The sequence below is a fragment of the Bison bison genome, unplaced genomic scaffold (genome assembly GCF_000754665.1).
Source record: "Bison bison bison isolate TAMUID 2011002044 unplaced genomic scaffold, Bison_UMD1.0 scf7180017864223, whole genome shotgun sequence".
NCBI lineage: Eukaryota > Metazoa > Chordata > Mammalia > Artiodactyla > Bovidae > Bison > Bison bison.
The window spans coordinates 1,615,215-1,626,632 of record NW_011494795.1 but is presented as its reverse complement, the minus strand read 5'-3'; the positions used below and the strand labels follow the sequence as shown (position 1 = coordinate 1,626,632).

General features: G+C 41.0%; 1 protein-coding gene across 1 annotated transcript in view; it reads right to left on the bottom strand.

The window, feature by feature from the left end:
- The window catches only part of USP42 (ubiquitin specific peptidase 42), a 39,974-nt gene that overhangs the window by 15,150 nt on the left and 13,406 nt on the right, over positions 1–11,418 (bottom strand). Inside the window, exons 3-7 of the mRNA XM_010845758.1 lie at positions 4,646–4,756; positions 2,895–2,997; positions 2,118–2,185; positions 1,369–1,439; positions 267–349 (exon numbers count right to left, since the gene is read on the bottom strand). Of these exons, the coding sequence (XP_010844060.1) occupies positions 267–349; positions 1,369–1,439; positions 2,118–2,185; positions 2,895–2,997; positions 4,646–4,756 (436 nt within the window). The remainder of the gene's footprint in view (positions 1–266; positions 350–1,368; positions 1,440–2,117; positions 2,186–2,894; positions 2,998–4,645; positions 4,757–11,418) is intronic.

Here is an 11,418-nt window from a genome sequence, read left to right as displayed (position 1 = left end):
ACCCCAGGCACCTTCACACGCGGGGGCACTAACATGTGGATGGTCTTACCCCTCCCCTCCGCCCAGCTCCCCAGGACTGAGGCCCCGCCTCCCCCGGGTCTAAGGAGTGTTAACACTGAGACTCGGGTGCCCCGGCCCTCGGGGAACAGAGCCAGGGTCCTCTCAGGCGGTCCTGGAAGCTCACAGGAACCTTGCCGGTCAGGCAGACACGCCAAGCCCTGTCACCCCAAGCCTGCCCTCCCCGCCCGCCAGCACCGCCATCGTACTTGCTGCACTTGTACGAGTTTTCTCCGTCGAGCTGTTCCGGCTTTACAAACTGCTCCAAGGCCTTGTTGACACTCTGAGCAGCCTGGGGACAGAAGAGCACCGAGAGCACATGACCACTCACTGCCGCTTGTCAGCAAAAGAGAGGCCTCCAGAGGATAAAGCCAAGCGCAAATTTTATGTAAAAAGGCTTTTTTCATTATAGTGTTCAGTTTTACACATGTGCACACCAAGCTATTGCCCTCCCCACCCCCAATTAAAACAAAAACAACAGGGGATTCCCTGGTGGTCCAGTGATTAGGACTCCGTGCTTTCACTGCCGAGGGCCTGGGTTCAATCCCTGGTCAGGGAACTAAGATCCTGCAAGCTGTACAGTGTGGCCAAAACAAAAAAACAGAGGTTGCCCACCGCAGCATTATTTACAGTAGCATAAAACAGGGACAAAATCAAAGTATCTACCAGGAAGGAAACAGGCATGGAAACTGGCTGACGCACGACACGCAGCAGGCCCAGCAAAATGGAGTGAAAATACCAAGTGGCCCAACAGACTGAAGGTGTAATCCCGTCAGTGCAAACAGTAAACAGACGCTCTGGAGCAGTTTATATCAAACTGTTAGCAGTGTTCATTCTGGGGGACAGGCTCACACATGTCTCTGCAGCGTTTCTCATTTTTATCGTTAGCATGTATCACACTTGAGATCAGAAAAACAAAAGTTTCAGACAACAAAAAATGGGAGAGTTCGGAAAATGCAAGAAGCAAAAGACAGTTTCTAAAGAAATAACTACCACCTAAATTTGGCTGATATAGGCATCATAATCTGGTTTTATTAAGATTAAAGGTCAAAGGGTTAATAAACATTAACCCTTTAATGTTAATAAAGGTCAAACATTTAATAAAATTATTCAATGTTTTAAGTTTTTTATGATGCCTAATACAAAGTTTCAATAAGCTCTTCTAATTAAGTCTTAGCATATTAAAGTTTTCAATTCATATTCTCTAACAAGTGTAGTCTAAATTGTAAGAGAACTATAAATAAATAAACTATAAATAAATTATGACTAATTTTTGTTTAACTTGACTACCACCACAACTACCAAACTTACCTTTATCTCCAAAGTTATATCGAGATAGGGATCAAAAGTATCTGAAACACCTTTGCAATTTAAACATTTGACTGAAATAAAAATAAAACACAAAGGATAAGCAAAGTATAATCAGCATGGCAATATCAACTACTGAAATGACAGAACACACACACACACTTACAAAACCAAAACCATAAGGTACTTTTCTCGTCTATCAGACTGGGCAAAACGTGCTCCTACTACACAGTGGGAGCCACTGATTTGGCCCACGCACACTGCTGGCCGGAGTGTAAACCGGTATAACCTCTTGGAAGAGCAATATGGCAAAACCAGAATTTGAAATCACATATCCTTCGATACAAAAATTGTAACTAATTGTCGTGCGTACACTTTTACGTGCACGTAAAGCTACGTGTAGACGAGGGTGCTCGATAAAGCACTAGTGGTGACAACGACGACGGTCAGAAACCACCCAAAGCTCCCTGGTGACTGGACGGAGCACTACTGCAACCGCGAAAGGCCATGTTAGACCTGCGTGTGCGGAAAACGCTAGAAAGCTTCCGGTGTGAGAAGAACCCAGGCTGTTCAAGCACAAGAAGCTCCTGGGAGGATAACCACAGGCTGGGCCAGGGGCTGACGGAGGATGGGGATGGGAGTCTGGGCCAGCAGGGAGACACACGGGCCCTTCTTAAGCCTTTCGGAGCCCTTGCATCCTTTTACACCACATGCCAGACCACAGTTATCAACCTTTAAAACCAAGAGTTTACCTCTAGATCTTAGGTAGCCTCCAAATATCTGGCAGACGAGTGTGGTGGCCTGAGTGTGTCTGTCCAATCTGAAAAAAAAAATCAAAGAGTGAGATGAGAGAAGCATTCTGCAAAAATAAGAGGTGCTGTAACTGATGCTAAAACCATGTACATCCATAAAAGAATGAGAATTCACGCAAGAGAGTCGCACGATATGGGGACAGCCAGAGAACAGCCTTGCCCAATCAAAGATGTCTGGGGCAAGGAGAAGCGGTCGGATGGTATTAAGAAGGGATTCGGAAATCAGGGCAGGACTCTGGCCCTGAAGCAGGCAGCAAGAGGCAGTCACCCAGAGCAGGACTGGGACCCAAGTGTGAGGACCCTGCTCTGCAGCCCAGCACCATCCAGACACTGAGCGCCCGGCCCCTCAGCCGCAGGAAGGGAATGCAGGCCTGCCAGGGGTGTCGAAGCAACAGCAAGTGGGCTACGACGTGTCTGTTTCTCCATCCTTCTCCTGAGCCCACGTTTAGATTTTAAAGAAGAAACTGCAGGGATTGGTAACTGACCCCAATGACAAAGGGAACAAACACAGATTTCAAAGGCTAGAGATAGGAAGTACACCTTTTAAACTTTCAACCATTTTAAAATAAGGCAAACCACTTGAGGAAGAGGCTGCACAAAGTCTAACGGTGAAGCTGACAGGGACGGCGCACCCCTCCTGGAAGGCCGCGCTGAGTTCCGCCAGCCAGCAGGGCGGCCGGGGTGGGGCGGCGGGCGACTGATGCTGTGTTGACTCACTTATTGCTGCCGTTCAAACATGCTTTTTGCATAGCATCAACAGTGTACTGAAGGAATTCGTGGGCGTCTTCTTGGTTTCCAAAGCGGAAGTGCCTGGCTATGCCTGTAGAATTTGAGGAAAGACAAAGCCTTATCGTCACCTATCATACGCGCAGGCTGTCCCCCCTCGAGGCTGTATCTTATGACAGTGTACTGGTTAGACAACTATTTTATGAGGAAACAGCATTAATAAGTTCCCCCTGAGAACACCTAGGATGAGCCCTACAGACCGCTAAAAGCCCACATGGGCTGGAGTTTCTGAGAGCCCAGAGACTCTGTCTTCAGCAATAAAATGATCTTGAATAAACTCAACTTTAGCTGTTATTGTTTCAAAAATTTGTCTCAAATGTTATGTTAGTGCACATATCTTAACTTGGGTGCTAGAATTCCCTAAGAGAATCTATATAAAACACAAAGTGTGAACCTACCTAATTCTATTCCAATAACCTAGAGAACATATTATATTCTCCACTGCACAGCAACATCTCAGTCCTATTTCTAATTGACTAAATAGCCACAAGCCAAAATGACAATGAAAAACAATACAGATGTATAAATATTCATATAATTTTATGTGAATGAATATATAGATATGTATTAACTTGAATCATATGAAATTGACCACATCCCACAAATTCTGACCTACAAAAATGACAATTTCATTACTTAACCATATATGTCTGGAGTTGGGGGTGTGTGTGTCCGTAGATGTATGTACATACACACACCAATAGCATTCTCTTAAAGAACTAGGTTTAAAAAAATTAATTATGTCTGCCATATATGTGTCCATGTCTGTATACATGTGCATATCAGTATATGTAATATAGACATATAATTCAACAAACAAAATCACCCCTGGCTAAAATTTTGCTAAGACCCAGCAATGTTTAAAAAAAAATTTTCATGGTCTTCTCCAGCCTGTTAATAGTACCAAAGGCCAAGATAACACTTCTTTATCCTCAGCAGCTTTTTAGGCAAAAGGATTATAAATTGTCACTGTGTAATTATCCATCCCTATAATTACCCAGCTAGATACCAGATTAAGAGTCAGGTTTTTATTTTTAAGCATTTTTTATTCCAACTCAGTTAATTAAAATAATACAAAAGCTTACTGCAAAAAACATGCAGAAAGTGCATTAAAAATTTCATGCAACCTATCAGAATCATTATAATGCAAGAGGAGATTGTAAAGTCATTAAAAATTATATAGAAACTTGTGAAATTTATCCACAAATCTGCTAAGTTCTGAGTATAAAATGTTATTTAAGAATATAATTAACTTTATTTTGATAATTCCTGTCACTATGTATAGTTAATACTTATTTATTGAATTAAAGCTAACTGAAAACTATTTAAAGAAATCGGTGGGACAATAGTTAGTATTACTCAGCATAGAAATCCAAATATCTAGGAAAAATGCTGCAAAAGTTATCAATTTTATTAACAAATTTGAGGGCTTTATAATTTTTATTTTGTTTATATATCAAACTGAATACCACCTTCTTTACTATATTGTCATCTTTTGCTTTAGGTTTCAAAATGTTTTTACATAATAAATGGTTTGCTAAAAACCTGTTATTCGTTAAAGACATATTCATACACAATAAACTGTTTGCTGCAATACCTAAGGAGCTCATCATTCACCAGTCAGATCATTAAGACTAACTGGCTAACAAATATTCATATGAACTACTACAGAGGATACTTACGCCGCATCTCATTAATGACAAACATCGGTTTAATAACATCCCCAGGATTACTGAGTGCCTGGGTGATATGTGCTTGCATTGTACACATCATGCAAAATCCTTCTGCATGACCTGAAAGATAACAGATGATAATCCTCCAAGTTAGCAAAATATGACACTGTATGTACACCAAGGGGTATTATAAATAACACAAGCACACTCCTGAAACAAGGATAACAGAACTATGTGTCCTGTTATTGAGCTATATACTTTTACTCATTTCCATTTAATTCTCCAACAAACCTAAGTGATAAATGTATATTGGCTCTATTTTACAAGACAGGAAACTGAGGTTCAGAGAGTTAAAATTTGCCCAATGCCAAATAGTGATTAAGGGGCAGGCACATAGTTGGGCTCAAATCATACCCTTCTAATTTTGAAGCCTGTGCTCTTAACTATTGTCTATACTAGAGAAATTAGAAGTTTCTTTCCTTATGCTACCATTTGTCTCAAACAGTAAAGGAATGTCTCCTTTCAAAATCTCAAGTGTTCTAGCTTTTCCACATACAGAGGTCTCTGTTGTAATTTTTTAACAGCTTTTTAAAAATATGAAAACCACCTTAGCTCATACTAAGTGGTGCTGCTGGCATCTAGTGGGTAGAGACCACAAATGCTGTTCAACACCCTACAGTAAGCAGCCTCTACAATGAAGAATCATGTGGCCCCAAAAGCCAATGACACTGAATTCAAGAAACGCCTAAAACTGAAGGCGGCTCGGTCCTGCCTAACACAGCTTGTAAAGTCTCAAAAGGTCCAAACTATTTCCAGTTAACATTACCGCATCCCAGAGTAAAGCTCAAAAATATTTACAGGAATAAAAAGAAAATCTAGCACCCAGCAATATAAAATTGTAACCGAAGAGCACAAGGCATGCAATAATGCAGTAAAGACCAATAACAGGGAGCAGATAAGCAGAAACAGACCTGGAAATGTCCTCAAAAACAAGGACAATAAAAAAAGACAGTTTATATATGTGTGTATATATATATATATATGTATTTCCATGCTCAAGGATGTAGAAAAAAGGGCATGTTAAGGAGAGACACAGAAATAAAACCAAATCTACTTTACAGATGAAAGGTAGGGTTTCTGAGATGGAAAACACAACAAGTAGATTTAATAACAGATTAGAAACAAAAGAAGGAAAGACCAGCAGACGTGAAGACTCAGCAGCAGAGGTTCTCTATTATGGAACACAAGCCTCAAAAAAAAAGAACACCTCTCAAAATAACAAGAACAAAAAAGCGTATCAGTGACCTATGGGACCACCTCCAGCTATCCCCAGTACACATGCGATTGGAGTCTGAAGGCGAAGAGACAGGACAAATATTTTAAGAGATGACTGTTTCCCAAGGGCCAGCGCAAGGCAGTTTTAAGAGCGGCAGCACAGTCGTGCATTCTGACAGGTGGTGGTTTACGTGGACTTGTACCTGTATTAAAACTCATAAAACTGACCCCCCAAATTAACAGAGTGTGCAGTAAAGACGTTAACCATATAGTAATTATAATAATTCTTATAAATGTTAATTTATTAATGTTAATAAATATGGGGGCTTCCCAAGTGATGCTAGCGGTAAAGAACCTGTCTGCCACCGCAGGAGCTGTAAGACACACGGGTTCGGCCCTCGGGTTGGGGACATCCTCTGGAGGAGGGCATGGCAACCCACTCCACTACTGCCTGGAGAATCCCACAGGCAGAGGAGCCTGGTGGGCTACAGGCCACAGGGTCACAAAGAGTTGGACACAATTGAAGTGACTTAGCACAATTATAATAAATTTTTTTTAATGACTGAAAAGGCATACAAACGCAAAGAGTAAATTTACAGTTCTATCAACTTCAACAAAACCCAAACAGAAGGCTACTTATAACAGTGATAAAAACAAAACATTTAAAGCAGGTGGAAATAAATGACGTGTATAAGAACAAAGGTAAACCTGACAAGAGACTTGTTGGAAACGAGCAAGAGAAGAGCGCAGAGAGACAACTCTCACGCATAGAGAGAAAAGTGTCACACAGGATTTCCATCCCCCAGGAAGACATCTTTCGAAAACAAAGATGAGCCGTTCCACTTCTCAGATGACTAGTGGTACTTTTTCCTACTCCTCCCACTAAGTGCAACAACAACAACAAACCCTCTGGACATTGCATATGAAGCAGACATAAGAAAGCTGGGAAAGGTGGAGAGAAAAAGACAAATTCACAGTTTCAGAGCCCAAGGAATGACATGGCAGTGAGTTTTCTGGTTTTCTTTCTGCTTCATATATTTCCGACTTGGAGCAGAAGGAGCCACCAACCTGGAAATACCAATAAAAGCAGGGAACGATGCCACAGTGAAAGCTTCTGGCGTAGAGTTAAAAAAAGGGAGATTAGGAATGGGAACTTTCATCCATGCTGAGTGATAACAAACCACACCCCCACCTCACAACATCAGTGAGGATCAAAAGAGGGGCCTGGACTTCCACCCCCAAACCCAGTAGTAAAGAAGCATCCCTCCATATTCTGCTAAATTTAAGTAAGTCAGACACAGAAAGACAAATGCTGTTATGGTAACACATGTGGAATCAAAACAATACAACACACTAGTGAATACAACAAAAGGTAACATAGTCGGCTACAGAGAACAAATTAGTGGTTACCTGTGGGGAGAGAGAAGGGGAGGGCGTGACGGCAGTAAGAGATTAAGAAGTACAAACTATTATACATAAAATAAGCTGTAAGGATAGTGTACAAGTGTGCTTATAAATGGAGCATAACCTTTAAAATTGGGAATCACTATACTGTACACCTGGTAAAGAAGGCTGAGCACGGAAGAACTGATGCTTTTGAACTGTGGTGCTGCAGAAGGCTCTTGAGAGTCCGCTGGACTGCATCAAACCAGTCAATCCTAAAGGAGATCAACCCTGAATATTCAGTGGAATGACTGAACTGAAGCTGAAGCTCTACTTTGGCCACCTGATTCAAAGAGCTGACTCAGAAAGAGCCTGATGCTGGGAAAGACTGGAGGCAGTAGGACAAGGGGACAACACAGGACGAGATGGCTGGATGGCGTCGCCAAATCAAAGGACATGAGTTTGAGCAAGCTCCAGGGGACAGTAAAGGACAGGGAAGCCTGGGGTGCTGCAGTCCGTGGAGTCGCAAAGAATTGGTCACAACTTAGTGACTGAACAACAACATGTAACACTGTAATGAATTATACCTCGAGAAAGAAAGAGAGGGAAAGAAAGAAGCATCTGTCCAGCTTCCCACTGGGTAGTGTCAGAATTAGGACTCTCGCCATCAGCCAGTGGTAAAAAGCCACTGCAGTCTCCCTGGAGACCGGGGCGGGGGCGGGGGGAGTGGAAAGCCCTGCTCCCATCCAGCAAGAACGTGGAGCCCACCCCCACCTCAGATGTCAACAGAGGCTGAGTGTGGAATCTGGACTTCTATCTCCACCTAATATTTCTTCCTTTGCCAGAATGGTGTCAAGAGAAAGCCAGCCAAAACACAGGTCAGATAAGATCCAATATTCAATAGCATAACACAAAAATGTCCCGGTTTCAACTGAAAATCACTCATCATACTAAGAACCAAGAACTTCTGAATGCTGGAGAAGTGAATAAAAGACAATGAATAGATACCAACCCTAAGATAATAAGATATGTTAGAATTATGTAACAAAGGTTTTAAAGCAGCCATGGCAAAAATGCCTGAACAGGTAGTTATGAATATACCAGAAACAAATAAAGCAACATAGAAAGACTCAACAAAGAAACAGAAGATATAGAGAGCCAAATGGAAAGTTTAGAAATGAAAAACACAGTAACCCAAGTAAGAAGCTCTGTGGATGAGCTAAGGAGAAGACTGGAACTGACCGAGGAAAGCATCAGTGAACATGCACACAGAACTCGTGCACTCTAAACCAGAGAGCAAAACAGACTGGGAGAGAGAAGCGGCCAGAGCCCAGGGGCCTGCGGGGCTCCAACAGAAGATCTAACGCACATGCTGTCAGGGTCCCAGAGGAGACAAGAGAAGACTGGGTTCACAGTGTAAGAAACGAGGGTGGGAATTTCCCCAAACTTGGCAAAGGATGTAATTCAAGAAGCATTCAAACACCAAACAGGAAAAAGAACAAAGAAATAGACACCAAGACACATCACATCAAACTTGCGAACACTAAAGACATAGAAAAATACCTTGGAAGTAGTGGTAGAAAAACACCACCTTACCTGTAAGAGAAAACTTGAATAGAAATGGATTTCACACCAAAAACCATGGAGGACAGAGGAAGTAGCACAAAAATTCTCAAGTGCTGAAAGAAAGGGACTTTACCCAGAATGCTACGGCCAGTGGAAACGTCCTTCAGGAGTAGGATGAGATTAAGACGCTTTCAGGAGAAGCAGAATGAGGACAATCTGTCACCAGCAGACCTACCCTAAAAGGATGACTTAAGGAACGACTTAATGAATGACTTCCTTAAGTCAGAAGCTCTCTAAACAAAAAGGAAGTGATTTGGGTTTTTGGTTGTTTTTTTTTTTTTTTTTTTTAAAAGCAACCCTGGAACATCAAGAAGGAAGAAAAAAAACATGGTAATCAAAAATATAGACAAATACACGTTCCTTCTCTTGGGTTTTCTAAATTATGTGACAATTGAAATAAGGATTATAACACTGTCTCTAAATGTGGTTCTAAATGTACGTAAAGGAAATATTTAATTACACGGTAACCAGGGAAGAATAAAGGAGACAAAAGTAAAGTTTCTGCATTTCCCTTGAATTGGTAAAATGACACCATGAGTAAACTGTGAAAAGCTACACATAATGAAAACCTAGAGGGACCTCTAAGAAGACTATAAAGAGATACACTCATAAACACAAAAACAAATTTTAAACGTAAGTTTAAAATACTCAAGTAACCCACGAGTAGGCAGAGAGACAGGACAAATGAATAACTGAACAGAAAACAAAAACAAAATGGCAAACTTGAGTCCTAATGTATAAACGACTACCTTAAATATTAATAAATTTACTAATTAAAAGATCTAAATTAATAAAGCAGATTTAAAAACATGATTCAACTATTTTGCCTGTAAGAAACTCACTTCAAATGTAGTGATACAAACAGGCTTAAAGAAAAAAGATGGAAAAATATCTGTCATGCAAACACTAACCCGAAGAAAGCAGGAATGGCTATATGAATGGCAGATAGAGTAGACTTCAGAGCAAAGAAAGCTATCAGAGAAAAGGACGTTATATAAAGGATCAATCCATCAGAAAGACAAGCAATCCTAAATGTGTTTGTACCAAACAACAAAGCTGAAAAATACATGACTCAAACTCTGACAGGACTGAAAATGCATACAAAGAAATCCACAACTACAGCTGGAAACCTCAACATCCTTCTGTCAACAACCGAACAATTAACCAGAAAACCAGCAAGGAGAACTCGACACCACCAAGAGCCAACTCGATTCCATCAACATTTATAGAATACCCCACCCAACAACAGAATACACATGTGTTTCAAGGCCTCACAGAACATACACCAACACAGACTATATCCTGGGCCACAAACAAACCTCAAAAGATAAAACAACAGAAATCATAAAAAGTGCGGAATGGAAAATCCTAAAAATCAGTGATAGAGAGAATACAAGAAAGTCTATAAATACCTGGAAACTGAGTAACACTTCTGAACAACCCGTGGTTTGAAGGGTTAAAATAAAAATTGAAAAGACAGCATATCAAAAGTTTGGAGACACAGTTAAAGCAGTCTCCAAAGGGAAATTTACACTTATAACAATATCAGAAACAAAAACAAGTAAATCAACACAGACCCTGCAGACACCAAAAGAAAAACAAGAGAATATATATATATTCTGTAATTAATTTGAAACGTGTAAATTTGACAACCTAAGAGAAACGGACCAACTCCTCAAAAAAGTGGACTACCATAACCCATCGAAAATAAAATAATCTGAATAGCCCTATACTTACTAAGGAAATTAAATTTGCAACTTTAAAACTCCCCCAAAAAAGAAATCTCTAGGCCAAAATATTTTCACGGATGGATCCTACACTAAATGTTTACATAAAAATTTACATCAATATTCTATACAATCTCTTCCAAAAAATAGCAGTTAACATATCCCAAACACATCTTATAAAGATCAGTTCAGTTCAGTCGCTCAGTAGTGTCCGACTCTTTGCAAGCCCATGAATTGCAACACACCAGGCCTCCCTGTCCATCACCAACTCCCGGAGTTCACCCAGACTCACGTCCATTGAGTTGGTGATGCCATCCAGCCATCTCATCCTCTGTCGTCCCCTTCTCCTCCTGCCCCCAATCCCTCCCAGCATCAGGGTCTTTTCCATTGAGTCAACTCTTCGCATGAGGTGGCCAAAGTATTGGAGTTTCAGCCTCAGCATCAGTCCTTCCAATGAACACCCAGGACTGGTCTCCTTTAGAATGGACTGGTTGGATCTCCTTGCAGTCCAAGGGACTCTCAAGAGTCTGTTCCAACACCACAGTTCAAAAGCATCAATGCTTTGGAGCTCAGCTTTCTTCACAGTCCATCTCTAACATCTATACATGACCACTGGAAAAACCATAGCCTTGCCTAGACAGACCTTTGTTGGCAAAGTAATATCTCTGCTTTTCAATATGCTATCTAGGTTGGTCATAACTATTCTTCCAAGGAGTAGGCGTCTTTTACTTTCATGGCTGCAATCACCATCTGCAGTCATTTTGGAGCCCA